Source organism: Myotis lucifugus, unplaced genomic scaffold (assembly GCF_000147115.1).
Source record: "Myotis lucifugus unplaced genomic scaffold, Myoluc2.0 scaffold_2, whole genome shotgun sequence".
Classification (NCBI taxonomy): domain Eukaryota; kingdom Metazoa; phylum Chordata; class Mammalia; order Chiroptera; family Vespertilionidae; genus Myotis; species Myotis lucifugus.
In genome coordinates, this window is record NW_005871050.1 from 30,034,813 (window position 1) to 30,059,887 (window position 25,075).

At 36.6% G+C, this 25,075-nt stretch overlaps 1 protein-coding gene across 1 annotated transcript in view; it reads right to left on the reverse strand.

Annotated features, from left to right (window-relative positions):
- Nucleotides 1–25,075, reverse strand: part of NRK (Nik related kinase) — a 168,896-nt gene that overhangs the window by 27,855 nt on the left and 115,966 nt on the right. The window contains exons 12-19 of the mRNA XM_023756920.1: nucleotides 24,680–24,743; nucleotides 23,128–24,298; nucleotides 19,069–19,176; nucleotides 12,021–12,088; nucleotides 10,126–10,220; nucleotides 7,653–7,747; nucleotides 5,580–5,944; nucleotides 3,599–3,935 (exon numbers count right to left, since the gene is read on the reverse strand). Of these exons, the coding sequence (XP_023612688.1) occupies nucleotides 3,599–3,935; nucleotides 5,580–5,944; nucleotides 7,653–7,747; nucleotides 10,126–10,220; nucleotides 12,021–12,088; nucleotides 19,069–19,176; nucleotides 23,128–24,298; nucleotides 24,680–24,743 (2,303 nt within the window). The remainder of the gene's footprint in view (nucleotides 1–3,598; nucleotides 3,936–5,579; nucleotides 5,945–7,652; nucleotides 7,748–10,125; nucleotides 10,221–12,020; nucleotides 12,089–19,068; nucleotides 19,177–23,127; nucleotides 24,299–24,679; nucleotides 24,744–25,075) is intronic.

Below are 25,075 nucleotides of genomic sequence, written 5' to 3' on the forward strand. Positions count from 1 at the left end.
GCGATCATTCAAAGTTGAAGGGGAAATAAGGAGCTTCACACAAAAAAAAGACTAAGGGAGTTTATCACTACCAAGCCAGAAATGCAAGGAATGCTAAAGGGACTGGTGTAAAAAGAAGAAATAAATAGGTAAGAAGGAACACAGTCACAAATAATAAAAATGGCTACAAACAAGTACCTTTCAATAATAACTTTAAACATAAATGGACTAAATACTCCAATCAAAAGACATCAAGTGGCTAAATGGATAAAAACATTAAAAAAACATATACATGCTGTCTACAAGAGACCAACCTCGGAACAAAGGACTCACACAACTGAAAGTGAAGAGATGGAAAAATATCTTTCAGGCAAATGGAAATGAAAAAAAAAAGCTGGGGTAGCAATACTTATATCTGATAAAAGTGAAGGCCATAACAAGAGATAAGGAAGCCCACTTCATAATTCTAAATAGATCAACACAACAAGAGGCTATAACCCTGATAAACATATATGCACCCAATGCAGGAGCACACAAATACATAAAAAAAATTCCTTGGAAGATAACAAGGGAGAGATCGACAACAATACAATCATAGTAGGGTACTTTAATACACCACTGACATCACTGGGTAAATCCTCCAGACAAAAAATCAGCAAGGAAACAGCAATCCTAAATGACTCACTACATCAGATGGACTTAATTGACATCTTCAGAGCTTTTCACCCCAAAGCCACAGAATATACGTTCTTCTAAAGTGCACATGGGGCATTTTCAAAAATAGATCACATATTGGGTCACAAGCAAAGTCTCCCCAAATTCAAGAAGATTGAAATCATATCAAGCATTTTCTCAGACCACAGTGGCATAATATTAGAAATAAACTACAATAAAAACAATAAAAAAATTCAAACACTTGGAAGCTGAGTAGCATGCTATTAAACAATGATTGGGTTACCAAAGAGATCAAAGAAGAAATTAAAAACATCCTGGAAACTAATGACAATGAAAACACAACAATCCAAAACCTATGGGACACAATGAAAGCAGTCCTGAGAGGGAAGTTTATAGCTCTACAGGCCTACCTCAAAAAACAAGAAAAAATTGTAGTAAATCATCTAACTCTACAACTCAAAGAATTAGAAAGAGAGCAACAAGAAAAGCCCAGAGTGAGCAGAAGGAAGGAGATAATAAAGATCACAGCAGAAATAAATGACATAGAGACCAAAAAAAATAAAAAAAAAATCAATATAAAAGATCAATGAAACCAAGAGCTGGTTCTTTGAAAGGATAAACAAGATTGATGAACCTTTAGCCAGGCTCACCAAGAAGCAAAGAGAGAGGACCCAAATAAACAAAATCAGAAATGATAGAGGCGAAATAACAACAGACCCCACAGAAATACAAATGATTGTTAAAAAATACTATGAACAACTCTACTCCAACAAACTAGACAACCTGAAGGAAATGGACATATTCCTAGAAAAATACAACCTTCCAAAACTCAATCAGGAAGAATCTAAAAATCTCAATAGGCCAATAACTATGGAAGAAATTGAAGCAGTCATCAAAAAGCTTCCAGCAAACAAAAGCCCAGGACCAGACGGCTTCAGAGGGGAGTTTTACCAAACATTCTAGGAAGAATTAAAACCTACCCTCCTCAGACTACTACAAAAAATTCAAGAGGAAGGAACACTTCCAAACTCATTCTATGAAGCCAGCATCACCCTAACACCAAAACCAGGTAAAGACAACACAATGAAAGAGAATTACAGGCCAATATCCCTCATGAACATAGATGCCAAAATCCTCAACAAAATCTTAGCAAATCAGATCCAGCAGTACATCAGAAAGATCATACACCATGACCAAGTAGGATTTATCCCAGGGATGCAAGGATGGTACAATATCCGAAAATCAATAAACTTGATACATTACAAAACCAAATTGATTGAAAAAAAACACATAGTCATATCAATTGATGCAGTGAAAGCATTTGGCAAAATCCAACACCCATTTTTGATAAAAGCTCTCAGCTAGGTGGGAATATACGTATCATACCTCAACATAATAAAAGTCATATATGACAAACCCACAGCCAACATCATACTCACTGGGCAAAAACTAAAACCATTTAAACCATTTCCTCTAAGAATAGGAACAAGACAGGGATGCCCACTTTCACCACTCCTGTTTGGCATGGTACTGGAAGTATTAGCCATTGAGATTAGAAGAGAAGAAGAAATGAAAGGGATCCAAATTGGAAAAGAAGAAGTAAAACTGTCCTTATTCGCAGATGACATGATATTGTACATAAAAATCCCTAAAGACTCCATCAAAAAACTATTAGACTTAATAAATGAATTCGACAATGTAGCAGGATACAAAATTAATGCCAAGAAATCTATGGCATTTCTATACACCAATAGTGAACTTACAGAAAGAGAGACTAAAAAAGCAATCCCATTTACCATCACACCAAAAGAGTAAATAAATAAATAAATAAATAAATAAATAAATAAATAAATAAATAAGATACCGGGGAATAAACCTAACTAAAGAGGTAAAAGACCTGTACTCAGAAAACTACAGGACGTTGAAAAAAGAGATAGAGGAAGACATAAACAGATGGAAGAACATACCGTGTTCATGGATTGGTAGAATCAACATCATTAAAATGTCCATACTACCCAAAGCAATCTATAAATTCAACGCACTTCCCATTAAAATACCAAAGGCATATTTCATAGACCTAGAACGAACTCTCCAAAAATTCATCTGGAATAAAAAAAAGACCCTGAATAGCTGCAGCAATCCTGAGAAAGAAGAATAAAGTAGGAGAGATCTCAATACCAGATATCAAGCTATATTACAAAGCCACTGTTCTCAAAACTGCCTGGTACTGGCACAAGAACAGACATATAGATCAATGGAATAGAGTAGAGAACCCAGAAATCAACCCGAACCAATATACTCAACTAATATTTGACAAAGGAGGCAAGAATATACAATGGAGTCAAGACAGTCTCTTCAATAAATGGTGCTGGGAAAATTGGACAGATACATGCAAAAAATGAAACTAGACCACCAACTTACACCATACACAAAAATAAACTCAAAATGGATAAAGGACTTAAATGTAAGATGGGAAACCATAAAAATACTAGAGGAATCCAAAGGCAACAAAATCTCAGACATATGCCGAAGCAATTTCTTTACAAATACATCTCCTAGGTCCGTAATGACTAGTAGTGATAGTTGTACAACATTGTGAATGTACTTAATTTTACTGAATTCTATACTTAAAATACTTAAAATGGAAAAACTTGTTATGCATATTTTACCAAAGTAAAAGCTTCCTATAAAAAAGTATGTGTTAAAACAAGCATGTGATCTGAGTAATAAAGGCAAATAAAGCAGATATTCTTGTTCATGAAAATAAATAGTAATCATCCAAATTAGAAGAATCAAAGATCCACCTACAGCTATAATTAAAAATATTTAAGGCTTTGTTCTGAAGTTTAAAATATATATGGAATGGCTGAAAATGTGACATATCACATGAACAAACACATTCACAAGGAGAGTAATTTATTCTCCTTTTCAAATGGTGAATTACCTCTTGTTGATGTTCATTGTCCTGGGATGTTGGCCTCTCCAAACCTGGATCATCTGTCTCTGAACAACTTTCTCCTTCACTGAGTTCAAAGACTTCACTCTCTTCATTGGTTTCATTGACTCCCCTACCTCCATTGCCCTCCATGCCTCTTCTCCCACTTCCTATATTGGCTTTATCTTCTTCGTGATCTCCCATAGCTGTATTGTCCCCACTGGCTGCATATCTTAAATGGCTTCTACTGGTTCTCTGGCTTCCATAGCTGCTGCAGGTACCTTCTCCTCCATTATCGTCATCTCTACCATTTTGCTTCCAGCTTGCACCTCTGCCATAGCTTGACCTGATAACAAGATTCAATTAATGATCAGGGAAAAGCAACCCAACAAAAACATGTCTGAAAGTCAGCAAATTAAACTGAATTAAAATGTGTTGCATACATAGGTACTATCTCTAGGCACATTTTTGCTCTATGTGAATATTGGTAATATTTAGATAAGAAATATGTCCTTATGTCCTTTCAGTCTTATATACTGAATTAACACCATAGCTACCATTAGTTCCTTAGCTGCATTTGGATGGCAGATGGAAGATAACTTTAATCCTGTATTAAGAGCATATGTTAGGTTGGTAATAAAAATATGTATTTTTTAAAATAATAGACTATTTTATGTATTAGCAAATTCACAGGCACATGAATGATCAAGCCCATACTCTTGACTCAATCACAAGATATTTGAATAATTCTTCTTGCAGTATATATAATTTATGCTAACGTGAACATGTGCCTTGTTTTTCTAACATGTGTGTCATTGCTCTGCTATAGAATCCCATTCTATGGCACCAGGAAGGGAAGTAATATAGATTTAATTAAGCTAAAATAGTAATTTAATTAGCTGCTAAGAAAACCAAGCTTAACAAAATGTCTCAATGATCTTTTGCATAACAGGCATCCTAAATATGTACCTATTATAACTCTAAAAGCAAATTTATTTGGCCTGGAATTCCTGGTAGAATTTTAGTTAGCAAAAAAGAAAAAAAATGCCTCTTCTGTCATATATATCCCCCAATAAAATTAAAATTGAACCAAAACAAGATATGGATTTCAATATTATAAAGAAAACAATTCTCCCACTGTTAATTATTTTTATACAAATATAAAAGTATAGTAACTACTATTCTTTGAGATATGTTTGAATACAAGCCATGAGCATATGTAAATAAGAACACAGTGGCTATTTAGAGCAGGAGCAAGGACTAAATGCATACATAAAAATAACTGGTGGGATGCCAAAAACACTATTTCACTAAATATTATCATTTTGGGCAGCTACTTTATAAATAGATAAAATTTAACAAATACTGAATTTAGTTATAGCAATTTTCAGCATTCCAATAATGCCATGTTAGTAAGTTTCAGCCTCAAAATATGAGTGAAAGTCAAATTTTTATTCATCTTAAAGCAAATTTAGATATTTTGTTTGAAAATACTAGGGCTTCACTTTATAGCTTTAAATGAACACACTACTAAATTTGTCATCCTCATTTCTCATACTTATTGCAGTTTCACAGGGCAGGATGTTTCAGTAACATTAATGTTAACAGGTGACTTGGGGTGGTGAATACACAATACAGTGGACTGTGCAGATGATGTGTTGTGGAATTTTGCACCAGAAACCTGTATGATTTTGTTAACCAGTGTCACCCCAATAAATTCAATAAAAAGGAAATGAACAGAAAAAATAAATGAGGTTTTTGTTTATAAAAATTAAAGAATCTAATACTTGAATATTAATAAAATACAGTATAAAATAAAAATTAAGTGTTTTCATTGAATAATAATATATTATTAAAAATCAACATTTACCCATATGCAAGTGGAATTCCTTCACTCACTTAGCAATAAATTTTGCAAGTAAACCAAAGATGCAAATAGTTTTAAAATTATAAAATATAGATAATTCAAGTAATCCAGAAAAAAAACAACCTTGGCCAACTAGGAGCATCATCATGATTATTGCCTTTGTCATCAACACCTTCATCATTGCCATCATCATCTTGGTCTTCACCAACATCATTAGCCTGACCAACATGGTTATCCAAGGCATCATTGCCATTGTCATGCTCATAAGTATCTTCATACACATCATTAGAATCATTATCATCACCATCAGTATCAATACCAGCATCATAGAGTTCAACATAATCACCATCTTCTTCAGGTGGCTGAATGAAAGGTGCAGGAGTTAACCAATCATTCCGGAAGATTTCAGAGAGTGCATTATAGCCTACCCATTCATTTGTCAAATAAACGGGGGGTGATATTTTTCCTACTTTAAATCCATCTGGAACCTGTGTGCATAAGAAAGGTTAATGTAGTTTCTAGTATCCTTGCAATTTCATCTACATTGAAACATTTCCAAGCTGACAATATTTTAAAAATATATTTCCAATTGAAATGAAGACAAAACCAACATTTTTGTGATGATGAGATAACAAAACCCAAACCTCAAGCTGTGATCATTAATGACCTTTCTGGATGACACAAGAAAAAATTTACTCATTTTGAAATTACCCTTACTTGTCTTCTGAAGGATAAACATTAGGTTTTGGTGCTAGAGAGTAAAACAAATTATTTGATGCACTATAGAAGATAGAGTATTTTTTTCTTTTGTTTTATTCTCTGACATTGGGATTAATACATACCTCTTAAAATTGATATGTTAATTTCCAAGCTTTAGTTTTATACAACATAGGTTGTCTTAAAGTAACTCAAATACTTTTAAGCATATTAATATAAATCCACATTTAAGTATGTGATGTATCATATAAGCAACTTTTGAATGAGCTACAAATGATGTGTGTGTGTGTGTGTGTGTGTGTGTGTGTGTGTGTGTGTGTGTTAGGGTAGGAGTAATTACAAAAGTAAAATCTAATGATCTAAAAGCACTTTACACAAAGAATTGGAAGACTTTTTATGTATTCAGTTGGAGGGAATTTTCCTTTTCTTTACTTTTTATACATTGCCTGATCATCCAAGAAATGATGAGACAAAAATTGAGCAGCTAGCCTCTACTCCTTAATTTGAGATTAGCTTCTAAAAATAGTTCTTTTAATAATCTTCTCTTGAATATGTTCTGACACAAGAATGTGAAAATAAAATATTTTAATCTTTATTTTGAAGTATTACAGCTGTCCCCTCTACTTTCTCCCATTGCCCTCCTCCATCCAGTTCCCGCCCCACCCCAGTCCTTTACTGCACTATTGTTGTGACCATGGGCAATGCATATATTCATATAAGTTTTTTTGGTTTATCTCTTCCCACCCCCTTTCCGTCTGAGATCTTTCAGTCTGTTCTATGCTTCCATATCTATTGTAATATTTTGTTTGTCAGTTTATTTTATTCATTAAATTCCACATATAAGTGAAATCATGTGATATTTGTCTTTCTTTGACTGAGTTATTTCGCTTAGCATAATACTCTCCAGGTTCTTCCATGCTATCTCAAAAGATAAGAGATCTTTCTTTTTAATAGCTACATAGTATTCCATTGTGTGAAGGTACCATGACTTTTTTATCCACTCATGTACTGATAGGCACTTAGGCTGTTTCCAGATCTTAGCTACTGTAAATAACGCTGCTATGAACATAGGGGTGCATATATATTCTTTCTGATTGGTGTTTCAGGATTCTGAGGGTATATTCCTAGAAATGGGATCCCTGGGTAAAAGGCAGTTCCATTTTTAATTTTTTAGATAACTCCATACTGCTTTCCATAGTGGCTGCACCAGTTTACATTCCCATCAACAGTACACTAGAAGCATTCCCTTTCTATATCCTCACTTGCTGTTTGTTGATCAATTAAATGTTCTTCCATTTCAAGTTTAATTTCTAGATTTCATCTTGTGCATACTCACATATCAATAGAAGTCTTTAAAAGATTAACTTAAAAACTAAACACTTTAACCTTTCCCTCAAGTAAAGATAAAAATAAGTCAAAAGAAATTTAAAATGAAAAAGAACAAACATAAATGTATTATGAGTTAAGATGGAAACCTACATGGATATCAACCAGCAACTTCTGATCAATTGTAGAATAAGGAGGTGATGACTGTGACCTTCTCCTAGTCACTGGACTCTCTTCCTTGGAAGACTCTGTGGAATGTCAAAAAGGCATTAGTAACAGTGGTGATCACAGCAATTGCCTTCATTTTTATAGTGTAACTGTTCTATCTCTTCGTATTTTTCAAGTAACTTTTCATTCAGGAAATATCACCTGATAAATTCTCATGGGGCTAGGATTCTTTGTTCTATTTTAAGTGACAGATACAGGCTCAAGGTTTGTACTGCCTATAGAACTACATGGCTATTCTTTATTTCCTGTTTATTTAATTTATTGGGGTGACACTGGTTAACAAAATTATACAGATACATGTCTATTCTGTTATCAATATTAAGGCTACACTTACTAAGCATTTCTATCTGTGTAAGAAGGTGCACAGTAAGACTGGTAGACAGATAGTTCTATTAAGAGAAAGAATATATTAAAAACAGGAAGAGCAATGTGGTATCACTGGCCTGCCAGAATAACCAGTACAAAAAGAGCCCAACAGCATATTAGAAGATGATAGATTAGACCAGGGGTCCTCAAACTTTTTAAACAGGGGGCCAGTTCACTGTCCCTCAGACCGTTGGAGGGCTGGACTATAGTTTTAAAAAACTATGAACAAATTCCTATGCACACTGCACATATCTTATTTTGAAGTAAAAAACAAAATGGGAACAAATACAATATTTGTATTTGCATGTGGCCCGCGGGCGGTATTTTGAGGACCCCTGGATTAGACCAAACTCTCAAGAAGAGAGTTGACTGCAATCATTATCATGCCATTTCCACTAAAGGATATAGCCTTAAGTATTTCCATATAGGTGAGAAGTGAACAACTGAAAAGAGACAAAACTTAGCCCTTTTTATAAAGCTGGGAACTTTTCTATAGTGGTGCTGTGCAGTAGAACTTTCTTTAGCAATAGTAATTTTCTGTATCTGTACTGTCCTATACAGTAGCCACTAGACATACATGGCTATTGAGCATTTGAAATATGCACAGTGTGCCTATGGGGTTGACTTTTTAATATAATTTTCTTTTCATTTAGGTTTTAATTTTAACAGCCACATGTAGTTAGTTGCTATCACAATGCACAGCTCAAACTTGTTGTGTAAATATTTCTATTTAAAATTCAAATTTATCTGGATTAGAAGTCTGGATTTTTGAGATGAAGATTTGTGGTATAGTAATTCACACCTGTGATTTAAATCCAGTGGTAGTATGGGTGAGTGAACTTTGAAAAAGCTTCACTAAGGGGACACTCAGGTCCCTGTTTATTGTTTTTTGTGCACTTGATTTTAAAGATAAATAGTACTATCCCACTTTTATTTTCAGCATTGGTATATATAGCCAAAGTATTGGTACTGCAACTCCAGAAAACATGTATTTGCATACACTGGTAACTTTTGAGAATATTATGCTGAACACACCCTACAATTTGTGTTTCCATCTTCTGACACTGTTGTATATTTGCAGTTTCCTATCTTTCTGCAGGAAACCATTTTCTCTCAAGTCTCTGGTGTGTTATTAGGCTAAGTAGGAATATTAGGCAAGTGTTTGAGATTTTGAGGCAAATTTATAGTATGTGTTCTCCTTTCCTACATGTTGAAGTATGCTATCCCATGGGAACTTAAAATGTTCTATGTAGCACACACAATAAAATAATAGAATTTTAGAGCTGAAAAGAACTTTAGCTATTATCTACACAGTTGCCACCCATTCCCTTCTCCTGCTAATCACGGTTCAGACTGCTTTGGGGCTTAATGCAAGATTTTCTTATTTCAAAAAAGGTGGTAGGAATAAACACATGCTCACAACTACTTCATCTAATATTTCCATATACTAAAGACAACCTATCAAATTAAGCTTATTGGAGAGGCCTCTCCCAAGTAACTTTCCCATATATTTCACATATATTATAGAAACTAAAGTAGACACACTCCATCTCCCTAGACACATCCATAGCTACTATTCAACTGAAAGAAGAAACTTTTGAAAAATCAATTTTCTTTTCTAATATGTCACCATCAAACAACCAATTGCCAAATCCAATGGCCTCCTGGTTTTAATCCTATTTGGACTCCCTGACACTTTCAATTAATTTCTTTTTCTTTTCCCTTTTTCAAATATATTTTATTGATTTCTTACAGAGAGGAAGGGAGAGGGATAGAGAGTTAGAAACATCGATGAGAGAGAAACATCGATCAGCTGCCTCTTGCACATCCCCTACTGGGGATGTGCCCGCAACCCAGGTACATGCCCTTGACCGGAATCGAACCTGGGACCCTTGAGTCTGCAGGCCGACGCTCTATCCACTGAGCCAAACTGGTCAGGGCCAATTAATTTCTTGTTGAAATAATTTCTTGACTTCTGCAATATAAATTGTGAATCATTAGCTGTGTTTTTACAGTTTGTGCTTTGAATCACCTGATGTTGCTGGGCAATTTTGAGGATTTTGCAAACTTCTTTGTCTGGTGTCAATGGGCTTCTGAACTTGTTCCAAAAGAGACCACTGAGGAACACTAATGAAAAGACAGAAAAGTATGTTTTATTTCCTAATATGTACAATGCAATGTTAGGGCCAACAAAAAGTTTTGTTTAAGTATATGGGCATATACCAAACTGGGAAGAAGTAGACCTTATATTTTCCAATTTCCACTTTCCCCCAAACATGCTATTTTATCTTTAACAAAGAAACAATTTCCAAAATATAAAAAAAATGTTCCCATATAGTCATGTGTTTCTTCCACATATCATATTTACTTCTAAAAATGCCTATAAAATTTCTTTAAGCAAGTATTCAGACATTAATAAAGTAATACATCAATAAATATAACTTTATAGTGTACAGTATGTGAGGATTTCAACATGATAAAATGGTTAATATATGCATGTTTTAATGTAAAATATTCCACTATTATCATCCTGATTTAAAATGCTTTAAATCCACGATTTTTAATGTCCACTTCCCATTATAGATAGATAGATAGATGGATGGACACAGATAGAACACTTTAATATTAACTATTCAAATTCAGAGAGTATTTAGAAAGATTTTTGGAACCAGTGCTGCTAAATTTTATAGTTGCTTTGGAATTTCTGCATAGGAAAGACTATAGTTATTAATTTAAGATTGGGACAGACAAGATTTTCTATAAACCAAACTTTCAGGAAAGACTGAAGTTTCATTTAAATCAATTTTAGAAATTTAAGCATACTTAAAGTTAATACATTTGTTATCCATAATTTCAAAAATTATTTTGTCACATGGTCAACCAATTCCAGTTAACAGAAATAACAATTATATATATATATATATATATATATATATATATATATATGTATAATTTTATTAAAGTCATACCCCATGATACTGAAAAAAGATACACAAAACTAAAGTGGTTTCTTCCCCTCTTTGTGGCCAGAAGGACCATGACAATTCATTCATTGAATACAGAGAAAGAGAACGTTCCCAATCTAGGTTTTAAATTTTCTAAGATTTCTACACATAAAATATAAGGACATAAATATATGGACTTTTAAAGTATAACATGGTAGGAATATGCAAACTATACACTATCAACTCTATGCCATCTGGACATGTGGTCCAGTATCTTGAATATAGTCAGTGCTCAATATTTACTGAATGACTGAGTGAATGAATATAGACTAAGTTGTTCCCATAAATTGGGGTTGGAGGGGGTATGATTTTCAAGGAACATTTTCATTTACATTTAGCTTCCAAATATAACATACTGCACACAACATCTAAAATATGAAACATGAAATTTGGAAATTATTGAAATTTCACCAATATTACAGAGATAAGAATTTCTGTGACTGGTACAAACTATCACTGATATAATGTTGAGTTTCAGATTTGATTTTTCCCTATAGATCATTTCAGGCTTGCACATTCTATGTCATTAGCTTCTGAGGTTAGGGATTATTTATATGTATGTTTTATCACGTAGTACATAATAAAATTTGTAATTGAAGTATATGATACAAATTAAATTATACTTGTTTTTATTATAAATTACCAATTGAAAGCTGTCAAAGAATTCATTGTTGTTACTTTTATTAAATTGGGGATCTTACCAACTAACTATCAAACTAAATGACACTGAGAGGGCATACATCCAAATGTGAAATATCTAGTTAATGGATGATTGAAATTAAGGTTTTAAATATGGACCATTGATGATGATGTTATTATTGATATTTTAGTTTTAACTTAACACAGAACTTAGTGTCAAATAGATAAGCTTTAATTTTCCATGTGATAGTAAATAGTGAGTAAAAATATCAGAGACACATACCTTGAAGAGAACATGATGTGGTGTGCATGATCCCGGTTATAAGGCACAGAAGTACATCTTTCTTGGACCTTAAAAACACAATGCAATACTTTGATAGAATTCTCCATCATAAATACTTTTGAGTTTAATTTATGGAAAAATACCTTTCTTCATATAGAGATATTTTCTTAAAAATCCAACTTATAAAATCCAATTTTTATAAATAGATTGTATTTTCAAAATTATTTATAACATTAGAACTGCTTAACCATAATTTCTGATGATAGTTCCAAATCCTATATAATAAAAGGCTAACATGAAAATACACTGAATGGCGGAACAACCGAACAACCAAACAATTGAACAACCAGTCACTATGACATGCGTTTCCCACCAGGGGGCAGGTGCAGAACATAGTGGGCATTGGCAGCAGGTGGCAGAGAGCAGAACATGGCAGGCATTGGCTGCGGAGGGATGGCAGAGCAGGTGAGCGGGGGCGCCAGACCAAGGCGGGGCACCGGTCTCTGTCATTGGGGTGAGCCGCTGGTGGTTACTGAAAATTCTTTGCTCCTGTGCACCACGGTTCCACCCGGCACTTGCACCTGCTGCCGGTGCCAGCCCTGCTCGCACCCACTGCTTGTGCTGGAGCTGCCACTCACACTGGCTGCCAGCCCCTGGTGCCCAGCACTGGTCCCGATTGCTCAGCTCTGTCAGTGGGTGGAAACAGTGGCTGCTGATCCGATCGCCCCTCAGGGCTTCTCCACTCCCCCTGCTCCTGAGGGGCAATCAGGGCTGGCAGCCGCCTCTCGCACCCACTGCCAGTGATGGTCCCACTCACACCCGCTGCCAGCACCAGAGCCGCCACTCGCACCAGTTGCCAGCACCTGGCATCAGTCCGGATAGCTCAGCACTGTCAGTAGGTGCAAGTGGAGGCTGCCAGCCCTGATCACCCCTGAGGGCTTCTCCACCTCCCCCTGCTCCTGAAGGGTGATAGGGACAGCAGGCAATGCTCGCACCTGCTGATGGCAACAGCCTCACTTGCACCTGCTGCTGGTGCTGGTCCCAATCGCACCGTGCTGTCAGAGTCAATGGGTGTGAGCAGGGCCAGGGCCGTCAATGAGTGGGAGAGGCGGCAGCGGAAGTGGGGCTGCAGGCAGACAGGGGACTGGGGGCCGTGGTGGGAGGGACCGGGCGGGGGTGCGGAGGACGGGTTGAGACCCGCCCCTGTGCCCACCTCAGCCTCGTGGCCCACAGTTCCTTTCAAGATGCATAGATTCGTGCACTTGGCCCCTAGTAAGTATTATAAATTCTTTGGTTTATCTCTCCTTGTTCCCCCACCATCGAGGTATGTCAGTCTGTCTCATGGCTCCCTGCTTCAGGTCTTATTTTGTTGGTCAACTCATTTTGTTCATTAGATTCCATATATAAGTGAGATCATGTGATATTTATTTGTTCTCCTCAGTTTGGCTTATTTCATTTAGTATAATAGTCTCCAGATCCAGACATGCTGTCCCAAAAGGTAAGAGATCCCTGTTTTTTATAGATGCATAGTATCCCATTGTGTAAACGTCCTAAAGTTTTTTTTATCTATTCATCTACTAATAGGCATTTGGGCTATTTTGAAATCTTAGCTATTGTAAATAACGCTGCTATGAACATGGGGGTGCATATACCAGGTATTCTTTCTGATTGGTGTTTTGGGTTTTTAGGACATATTCCCAGAAGTGGGATTGCTGGGTCAAATGGCAGTTTCATTTTTCAGTTTTTGAGGAAACTCTATATTGCTTTCCATAATGGCTGCACTAGTCTGCATTCACACCAGCCGTGTAATAGTGTTCCCTTTTCTCCTCAGCCTCACCAGTGCTTGTTGTTTATTAATTTATTGATGACAGCCATTCTGATAGGTGTGTAGTAGTGATATCTCATTGTGGTTTTAATTTCTATTTCTCAGATGATTAGTGGCTTTAAGCATTTTTCCATATGTCTCTTGGCTATCTGTATGCCCTCTTTGGAGAAGTGTCTATTCAGGTTCCCTGCCCATTTTTTAATTGGATTTTTTGTCTTCCTTTTGCTGAGTTGTATGAGTATTTTGTATGTTTTGGAGATTAATCCCTTACCAGATATATCATTGGCAAATATGTTCTCCCTTACAGTGGGCTCCCTTTTCATTTTGATGGTGGTTTCTTTTGTGGTGCAGAAATTTTTATTTTGATGTAGTCCCATTTATTTATTTTTTTCCTTTGTTTATCTTGCCCAAGGAGATGTATCAGCAAATATTCTGCTACGTGAGATATCTGAGATTTTACTGCCTATGTTTTCTTCTAGGATTTTTTTGGTTTCCTGGCTTAAATTTAAGTCTTTTATCCATTTTGAGTTTATTATTGTGTCTGGTGTAAGTTGGTGGTCTAGTTTAATCTTTTTGCATGTATCTGTCCAATTTTCCCAATACCATTTGTTGAAAGACTATCTTTACTCCATTGTATGTTCTTGCCTCCTTTGTCAAATATTAACTGGCCATAATGGTGTGGGTCAATTTCTGGGGTCTCTCTTCTGTTCCATTGATCTATAAGCTTATTCTTGTGCCAGTACCAGGCTATTTTGATTACAATGGCTTCTTATTATAGTTTGATATCCAGTATTGTGATACCTCCAACTTTGTTCTTCTGTCTCAAGATTGCTGAAGCTATTCAGGGTCTTTTATTATTCCACATACATTTTTGGAGTATTTTTCCTAGTTCTGTGAAGTATGCTATGGTAGTTTAATAGGGATTGCATTGAATCTATAGATTGTTTTGGGTAGTATGGACATTTTAATGATGTTAGTTCTTTCAATCCATGAACATGGTATATGCTTCCATTTGTTTGTATCATCCTTTGTTTCTTTTTTCAATTTGCTATAGTTTTCCAAGTACATGTATTTTACCCCTTGGCTGAGTTTATTCCTAGGTATCTTATTTTGTTGTTGTTGCAATGGTAAATGGGGTTGTCTGTTTAGTTTCTCATCCTGAGAATTCATTGTTTGTGTATAAAAGTGCATTCAATTTCAAAATGCTGATTTTGTATCCTGCCACCTTATTGAATTCATTTATTAAGTCTAGTAGTTTCCTGGTAGATTCTTTAGGGTTTTCTACATACATTATCATGTCATCTGCAAATAATGACAGGTTTACTTCCTCCTTTCCAATTTGGATACCCTTTATTTCTTCTTCTTGATTGATTGCTATGGTTAGGACTTCCATTACTATGTTGAATAAGAGTGGTGAAAGCAGACATCCTTGTGTTGTTCCTGTTCCTAAGGGAAATTCTTTTAGTTTTTGCCCATTGAGTATTATGTTGGCTGTAGGTTTGTCATATATGGCCTCTATTTCCACTTTGCTGAGAGTTTTTATTTAAAAAAAGGGTGCTTGATTTTGTTGAATGCTTTTTCTGCATCTATTGATATGATCATGTGATTTTTATCTTTCACTTTGTTTATGTGATGCATCACATTTATTGATTTGTGAATATTGTGCCAGCCTTGTATCCCCAGAATAAATCTTACTTGATCATGATGTATGATCTTTTTAATATATTGCTGGATCTGATTTGCTAATATTTTGTTGGGGATTTTAGCATCTGTGTTCATCAGGGATATTGGCCTGTAATTTTCTTCCTTTGTAATGTCTTTATTTCATTTAGTTTTATATCACTGGGTTTATACTCAAAATAGTTTTTAGCTACCCCCAAAATAGTTGTTTTGACATTCAACAAGGAAGTCAGACTAGATTCTTTAGAAAGGAAAATTCAAGTGTTACAATGTGAAAAAATCTGGCATTTTCATGCTGATAAAAATCATTCTATAGTTTCTAGAAACTGTCCTAACCTTACGAAACTATTTTTTTCTCTGTGTACTAACTTACCAAGTTTGTCTTTTCACTACCACAGACAGATAGATAGGAAATTAAAAAAATGTCAGTTGTTCATATGTTTTGCTAATGAGTTTTTCCAAATACAACCACATATCTGGCAGTATGCAGAATAAGCATCTGACTGACTTTTTCCACATTCAATTCTGATAGCTGGCATCATATTGACTCAGGCTAGGCCTCTTGATTCATGAAGCTGATTTCAGAGAGTTTATTGACACTAGTAAAACAGAGGCCAACATTACATAGATGAGATAAAGGCCAAAAATAATAAAGGCTAATGTTTAATATGAATTGGCTATATTTGGTCTGAAAAATGGGGAGAAGATAATGATTAGTAGGAATAGCATATACTAAGACAAACCAATCAGACACAGCTCATTATATTTCTTTCCTTGGGTGTTATGTTAAAGGTAGTATTTATTATCTGGGAGTAAGAGTAAAATCATCATTTTATAAGGTAGAGAGGGAGATATATTGCTGCTTGTAGCTAAATAGTACAATCCAGCTTATGTTTCTTCTGCCTGTGTTTAGTAAGTATTTATAAAACAATACTCACTTCAGAGGACTCTTAGTATCAGAAAAAAACCCACATATTTAAAAAGGATAATTGCCCATTACAAATATATGAGTAGACTACTGTGAAGCATTCTGAATAATAAATATAGTAATCTGGGGCCTTTGTGCTGATTAAGAACAACAATGAAACTTATGGCCCACTATCAGTAAGAAGTTTTGAGTTTTCACCCATCCACCTAATGATCCTTAGTAATTAAGAAATTTATAGATGCGTAGCTGTTAGAAATGTTAGCTATGATGATACTATTTTGTCTGCACATGAATTTAAATTGCAACTTGAGCCTCAGCAATACCATGTGCTATACAGCTATTAATATAGCTGCGAAAACAAAAGCCAACCTGGACACCAGGACTTCATTATTCCCCAAAGTGTAAGAGAATAAACCACAAATTAGATGAACCAGACCTTGTCATAAGCTACATCCCAGAACAGAGATGATCAAGGAAAAATATATGTATAGTTGGGTGAGAAGGGTGAAGGTATTAAGCCAAGGAAAAATGAAAGACTCATAGACACAGACAACAGTATGGTGATTACCACTGGAAAGAAGGGTGGGGGAGGTAGAAGAAAGGGGAGGTAAAGGGAGGATAAATGGCGATAAAAGGAGATTTAACTTGGGGTAGTGAAAACACAATATAATATGCAAGTGATGTATTGTGGGATTGTATACCTGAAACATGTATAATTTTATTAAGCAATATTGCCCTAATAAATTCATTAAAAAAGAAAACAGAAAGAAAAATTAAATTATTTTATATTTAAAGTAGCGGCCCGGTGCATGAAATTTGTGCACATTAAAAGGGAATTAATTAGAGGAAATATTTTAATATTGCTATTTGCCCTTTCTCTACAATAGAAGCATCAGAGATGAAAGAAAATTAGTAAAATGTATATGAAAATCTTCCTTCTGTCAGAGTCTGGGGTGCTCCGTGGGACCCAGAGTCAAGTCCCCGCCCACCCGCACGCACCTCGAAATTGTGTGATGACCCAGACCCAGCCTGCCCCATCCTTGTCAAGCCCCACTGGGCAGGGGGTGCAGCCTCAGGTCCCATGGCCTGGCACCAGGCAGGGGGCACAGCCTCAGGTGCCCCATCAAACCCCACTGGGTGGGGGGTGCAGCCTCAGGGTCCCTGGTGCACCCTCAGGTCCCCTGACCTGGTGCCATGGCAGGGGGTGAGGCCTCAGGTCCTCTGACCTGGCACCGGGGTGGGGGGCGTGGCCTGAGTTCCCCTGTCAAGCCCCACATGGCAGGGGACACAGCCTGAGGTCTCCTGTCAAGCCCCGCCGGGTGGGGGGTGCGGCCTGAGGTCCTCAGGCCTGGGCTGGGGCGGGGGGCACACTTTGAGGTCCCCTGTCAAGCCCCACCAGGCAGGGGGCATGACCTGAGGTCCCCTGTAAAACCCTGTTGGGCGGGGGGCATGGCGTGAGATCCACCGTCAAGCCCTGCCAGGCAGGGACCATGGTCTGAGGTCCCCCAGCCCAACCTGGTGCCATGCAGCCTCAGGTCCCTGCTGATTGCTTGTTATGAGAACCCCGCCTCTGCTGTGTGTGCAGCCATTTTGTGTTACAGTAACCCTGCCTCTACTGTGGGAGCAGCCATCTTGTGATGGCATGACAGTGTGAGGGTTAATTTGCATATTACCTCTTTATTATATAGGAAAAGAGATCCTAAGACCAAATACTTTAAGAACTACTAACCTAGGCACTTATTCATGGCAGTTATTAATGTTATAAGCTGAACAATCAAATTTTATAGGCAGCATTTTTAGTTAAAAGAATGACTGACAAGACAAACTATGACTATTCAACTTGGGTATGTAGCCGGCATTTTATTTAAAATAAGTAAAATAAAACTGTCTACTCAAAGAAAAACAACTAATGTTATTTGTTAGCAATAATAAAATTGAGCATTCAATGAAAACTAAAAATGTAAAATCCTATCTGTCACCATGCACTTTACAGCTTATCAACACTCAATAATGTTTATGATGAAAGTGATGGTGATACTAACAAGTGCTGTGTGTTGATGTTGTATAATAAAACATAATGTGCAAACATTTGGGAAGATCTAGATAAACAGTGAACCAATATTTTTCAACTGAACAATACATAAAGTTACAAAATCCTGCATGAATAAAACATCTATTCATAGTATATAAGAGACCAATAGATTTTAATGTTACCAAATATACAAAATTTAATTAATATGGTTTTAAATTCCACTTTTCCAGTGTTTGTGTATTATCAAAGAATATCCACAATTATCTGAAAAAGCTATAAAAATTCTCCCTTTCAAACTACCTTTATGTGAGAAACCAGCTTTTATTCATATACTTTTACCTAAACAACATATTTCTCAATAAAAATTGTTTCTTAGTTTTATTTTTAAATAAATTAATAAATATTTTAATTCTTGTTTTAATTTATAATACATTAAATATTGAATGTCACAAATCACATACACAAAAGTTTTTTGGGATCTGCAATTTTTTAAGAGTATAAAAAGATCCTGAGCCCAAAACACTTAAGAACCACAGTTCTAGGCACTTATTAATGTCATAGCAACTAATATTGAGAAATTTACCTCATTTCCTTTAGGATTTGGTACGTATGGCTGCAATGGTTCTATTTGGGCTTCAGCCTGAATTGAATGAAATACTTCATCATTGTCTGATGATTCATCTTCTTTGTCCTTTTGAAATAAAAGGAAAATAATTATTTTAATTGCTGTTAACATGAAAATTATAGGAACAACTCCATCATCCTGATTCATAATATAAATTAATAATTTTCAAATATTAAAATTGATTTAAACCAGTAGTTTATACTAGTTTTTGGCTCTGGGTCTCTTTCAGAATCTAATGAATGCTACAGATTATCCATAGAAATCAGTATATAGACACACATATCTCCATATATATTCAGGAGGACTATTGACTGCTTTCAGCTCGCCTATTAGACCCAGATTAAGAATTTGTGGATTCGCAAGGGTATATGCATTCTTATCTTGATTGCACCATTATTCACAGTGACCAAGACAACCAAAGTGGCCTTTGATAGATGATTGGATAAAGAAGATGTGGTACATATATACAATGGAATACTATCGGTCATAAGAAAGATGAAATATTGCAATTTGTGACAACATGGATGAGCCTTGATAATATTATGCTAAACAAAGTAAGTAAAAAAAAAGTTAAGAACCATATGATTTCACTCATATGTAGGATATAAAACTGAAACTCATAGACGCAGACAATAGTATGGTGGTTACCAGAGGGAAAGTTGTTGGGGGCTAGTAAAGGGTAAAGGGAACCAGATATATGGTAATGGAAGATGATATGACTGCACCGGTGGTGAGCACACAATGCAATATACAGATCATGTATCATAGAAATGTATACTTGAAATCTATATCATCCTATTAACCAATATCACCCCAATAAATTTAAAAATAATCTCTGGTCTAAAGCTTAACTCATAACCCCAAATTGTCATGTTTTGTATGCATTTATAACTATAAAGTGTGGTCTTCTTGTGCAACAGAAGTTCTGAAATACAGCAGTGCAAATATTTTTCCTTAACTGAGCCCTGGGAGTTCACAAAAGTTTCTGTTTCCCTATTTAAGCCAGTCAATATTATTTCTTCTATTCAAATAGAGTAATAAAAATGTGTTTTCTTTGCTTCTGGTGAGTTGAAACTCTTACATATGTCTCTGAGTGCTAATACATTTTCAGGTATTTCAAAAGACCTATGACTTTGACTACAGTATCAATAATGTACACATAAAGATAGGCATGCCTGTACAAGATCATAGGGTCATGAGATTAGTAACTATTACCTATTATTTTTATTTTATTTTTAGAGTGGTTTCTCCCATATGTATTTAAAACATTATATTACAATAAATATGTGCATGGTACTAATACTAAAAGTTTTGCAAGGATGCATAAAAGTTTTTTTTCACAAATGTGAAACCAATTAGATTCAGGGCTGATTGAGAATAGTCATGAGCATTTTATTTATTTATTTATTTATTTAAAATTTATCTTTAGTGTTGAAATTATTACAGATGTCCCCTTCCCCTCACCCCCCATTGACCCCTTCTAGCCCACTTCCACCCTTTGCCCCAGGCCTTCACCACACTATTGTCTGTGTCCATGGGTTATGCATATATGCATATAAATTCATTAGTTAATCTCTTCCCACCCCCCATCCCCCCTGCCTTCCCTCTGAGATTCAACAGTCTGTTCCATGCTTCTATGTCTCTAGATCTATTTAGTTCATCAGTTTATTTTGTTCTTTAGATTCCACACATGAATGCCATCATGTGATACTTGTCTTTAACTGGTCATTGCCCCAATTTCAGGACAAATATCACCATTCTGGACTCATATCTTCTTTTTACTATCTGGTTTCTTTTTCTTCCTATCTCCCATTTTGGGGGTATTAGATTTCCCCTTTTGGGTCTTTCTTCTCTTGCTACTTTTAATTTTTTTCATGTTAAATATGTCAGGGAAATAACATTTGTTAAATTGGCTCAATGGGCACAAACCAAAAGACTCCCTTAACCAGACATTCAGACAATGTTCATGTTTAATTACTACATTAATTATTATTAGAATAATTGGGTGATGATACCAGGGTTTAATTTAGGAACCTCACAATGATTTCTTTTACATAAATACATGCTTTGAAGTATTAGAAAACAAATGATCTCCTAATATTGTTGACCTGATTAATTTGCTTATAAAGCTCACAAACCCTTCATTGTCAAATCAGATTTGTCACATTGAATTCATCAACTTTGGCCAATTATATCCTATATAATAAATAGGTAATATGCAAATTGATCCTCACACCCTTGCACAAGATGGCCGTCCCCATGTGGTCACAAGATGGCTGCCACAAGATGTCCAGCAGGGAAGGGCAGTTGTGGGTGATCAGGCCAGCAGGGGAGGGCAGTTAGGGGCGACCAGGTTGGCAGGGGAGGGCATTTAGGGGTGACCAGGCCAGCAGGGGAGGGCAGTTGGGGCGACCAGGTCAGCAGGGGAGGGCAGTTGAGGGGGACCAGGCCTGCAGGGGAGAGAAGTTAGGGATGACTGCACTGGCAAGGGAGGGCAGTTGGGGGCGATCAGACTGGCAGGGGAGGGCAGTTGGGGGTGACTGGGCCAGCAAAGGAGGGCAATTGGCGGTGATCGGGCTGGCAGGAGAGCAGTTAGGCATGGATCAGGCCAGCAGGGGAGTGATTAGGGGGCAATCAGGCTGGCAGGCAGAAGCGGTTAAGGACAATCAGGCATATGTCCAACTGTGTGATTGGACCTAAACCAGCAGTTGGACATCCCCCGAGGGGTCCCAGATTGGAGAGGGTGCAGGCTGGGCTGAGGGACACCCCCTCCCCCCCAGTGCACGATTTTCATGCACTGGGCCTCTAGTCCACTTATATAAGACAAATTTGAAAGAACAAAGTTTTTTGACTATTCCAAAATAAGGTAAAGTGATTAAGATAATGTGTCCCACATTTTGAAAGAGTGCAGAGACAAATTCGTATTGTGTCATATTCAATGCAGCCGCTTAATTAATTAATGATATAAAATTGGTGGAAAATTAGTGAGATTAGTCATACATATGGTAACTGTATACAAAATGCTTTGGAAACTGATTTTCCTCCTCATTTTAAGCTTGACTTAAACAAACAAGTAGTGCAGTTCACTTAAATGGTACAGTTAATCACTCCATGGAATGAAAAAGCAAATAAACTGACTTAGATGTTAGAGGAATGAAACCAAAGTGTTTTTTTTTTAATTTGCTTTTGTTGCTGTGTATTTTTAATACATTTTATTGGAAAGCTTTTTAATTTTTTATTGAATTTATTGGGGTGATATTGGTTAATAAAAGTTATATAATTATTGCAAAGTTTGAACTTTGGAAGTAATTTGAAAGATCCAACTAATGCATAACCCATAGACACAGACAACGATGTGGTGTTGGCCAGAGGGAAGGAGGGATGAGGGCTGGGTGGAGGTGGGCAAGGGGTAGGGGGATGAGGACATCTGTAATAGTGTCAACAATGAAAATAAAGTTAAAAAATATCCAACTAGTAATTTTATTTTATTTTTTTAAATATATTTTATTAATTTTTTACAGAGAAGAAGGGAGAGAGATAGAGAGCTAGAAACATCGATGAGAGAGAAACATCGATCAGCTGCCTCCTGCACACACCTCCTACTAGGGATGTGCCCGCAACCCAGGTACATGCCCTTGACTGGAATCAAACCTGGGACCTTTCAGTCCGCAGGCCGACGCTCTATCCACTGAGCCAAACCGGTTCTGGCCAACTAGTAATTTTAAATATGCATATGTATGATGTCTCTTTATTGGTTAAGGGAATAATAAGTAGTAAACTAATAATTAAAGCTATATTTCCACAGGGATATTAAGCAATTACCTGGATCATTCAAGCAAATTTTTCTTTCTCAAATTAAGTGAAAATTATCTGGAAATTTCAGGATCATTTACTTGAAGCACAAACTATTTAGCTAATCTTTTCTGGGACATTTGGTTTTACAGAGGGAAAACATAAGTGTGAGCTAGCATATTTTCTCTGCATATTTCACTAAGTAAAAATATCAAAATATCTTACACTTGCAACTTGTCTCAATTCTTCCTCGTGTTGATTAAAGATATCTTCCCATCTGCGTTGGCGCCTTCGCCTGTAGGCTTGTAAATCTAAAAGCTCAAACTCTTCCGGTCTCCGTGATAACTTTGCCCGGAACTTCTTTGGTGATAATCTTTTTGCCAGTGCTTGCCTTAGACTAGAAACCTTTGATTTTTTCTTCTTCTGTGCCTGTTCTGGTTGAGAATAAAATATGTTTGATGACAGGTTTTCCATCAGGGTTTGCAGTGGACCAAGTGGCTTTGAGTTATGTGAGTTTGGTGCTCGAAGTAAGTTTCTTGATAGTCCCTCTATCAGTGCTTGAACTGAGCCAACGTCCTGTGGGGGCTCTAGTGCCCAGGCCTGTGCCTGAGGTGACTCTTTGGTTTGTCCCTCTACTGGAATAAGCACCTGAGTATCCAAATGTAGTGGAAAGAGCACGTGGTGGTTCTGTGACAGTAGAGGCAAGAACACCTGGGCTTGTACATGTAATGACTCTAGTTCCTCTGCCTCAGTCTCTGCCTGTGTAGGCTCAGCAGCCTGTTCCTGTACCTCTGGCTGTTCAGGTACTTGATTCTGCTCCAGCTGCTGTTCAGGTAACTGGTTCTGCCCTTGCTGTTGTCCAGGGGCTGGAACTTGCCCTTGTTGTTGTTCAGGTACCTGATTTTGCCCCTGAAATTCCTCTGGTACCCGGTCCAGATCCTGTGGATTTTCTGATTCCTGGGGCTGAGCCTGATCTTTCTGGTCTCTGGGTACCTGGGCATGTAGACGTAGAGACCTAGGTGCCTTAACCTGAGCCTGTAGTGGCATGAGCATCCAGGCTGCCCTCCGTAGTCGTGGAGGTGCTTTAATCTGCATCTGTAGGGGCCTAGATGTTTTAGCCTTAATCTGAGCCTGTAGTGGCATAAACACCTGAGCTGCCCCTTGTAGTCTCTGAGATGGCCGGGCTTGCCCCTGTAGAGATCTAGGTGCATTGTTCTGAGCCTGTAGTGGCTTGAACATCTTGGCTGCTCCCTGTGGATGCTGGAGTGCCTGGACCTGTGGCTCTTCTCGGTCAGGTAACCACCTTGGCTGAGAGGGTTCTCCATGCAGGACTCTAAGTGGTCTGCATCTACTGCTGGTTGGCAGTCTCAGAAGTTCATGGGTACAACAACGTCCTCTAGAAATAAAAATACAAGCATTTGCCATACAATGAGAATTGTCAGTGGAGAGAAGCCATTCAAGGGAAATGATTTTATTTTAAAAGATAAATATTTTCTGAACCAAAGATGGTTTTTAGTAAATCTTTCTTGAATTATTCCTGTAATGTCTAAATTATTATTTGTATTACTAATATACTTGATCATCCTATTGTCAGATATTAAGGAATCTTTTAATGGTAATCAAACATTTTCCCATAAATATCTCTTGAAAATATAGATTTGTTTTTTGTTGTATGAGAAAAGATTAAGTTTTTCTGAGTCAAATACAACAGTATGAAAATCAACTGTCTCAAGTGAATTACTAACATCAAATTCTATATGTAACTTGTCTAACGCACCTGAATTTTCGTGTGGTGTACTGCTCCTTAATATCTTCTTCTCTTTCAAAGATCAGAGGTATTCCTTTTTATTAAAGAAAAATAATGCATAATAATCAGCAGAGATTAATGTAATCCAGCTTATCCAACTTTCACCCTTTATTGCTCAGGATGTTGAGTGAATTTAAAAGGACAGCAAGAAGGTAACCCTTCAAATCACATCTGGTTGGTGATATAGACAATATCCAGGTTCTTGGGTCCACTTTTATAGTACAGTGAAGCTGTTCCATACAGACTAATTTCTATGATCATAGAAAGAAAATTTAGCAATCTGCTACAATTTGAAAGAGAAAGAATTGAGAAAGGCAAAGGGAGAAAAGAACAAGAGAAACTCTAGATGATTGGTGAACATGGCTT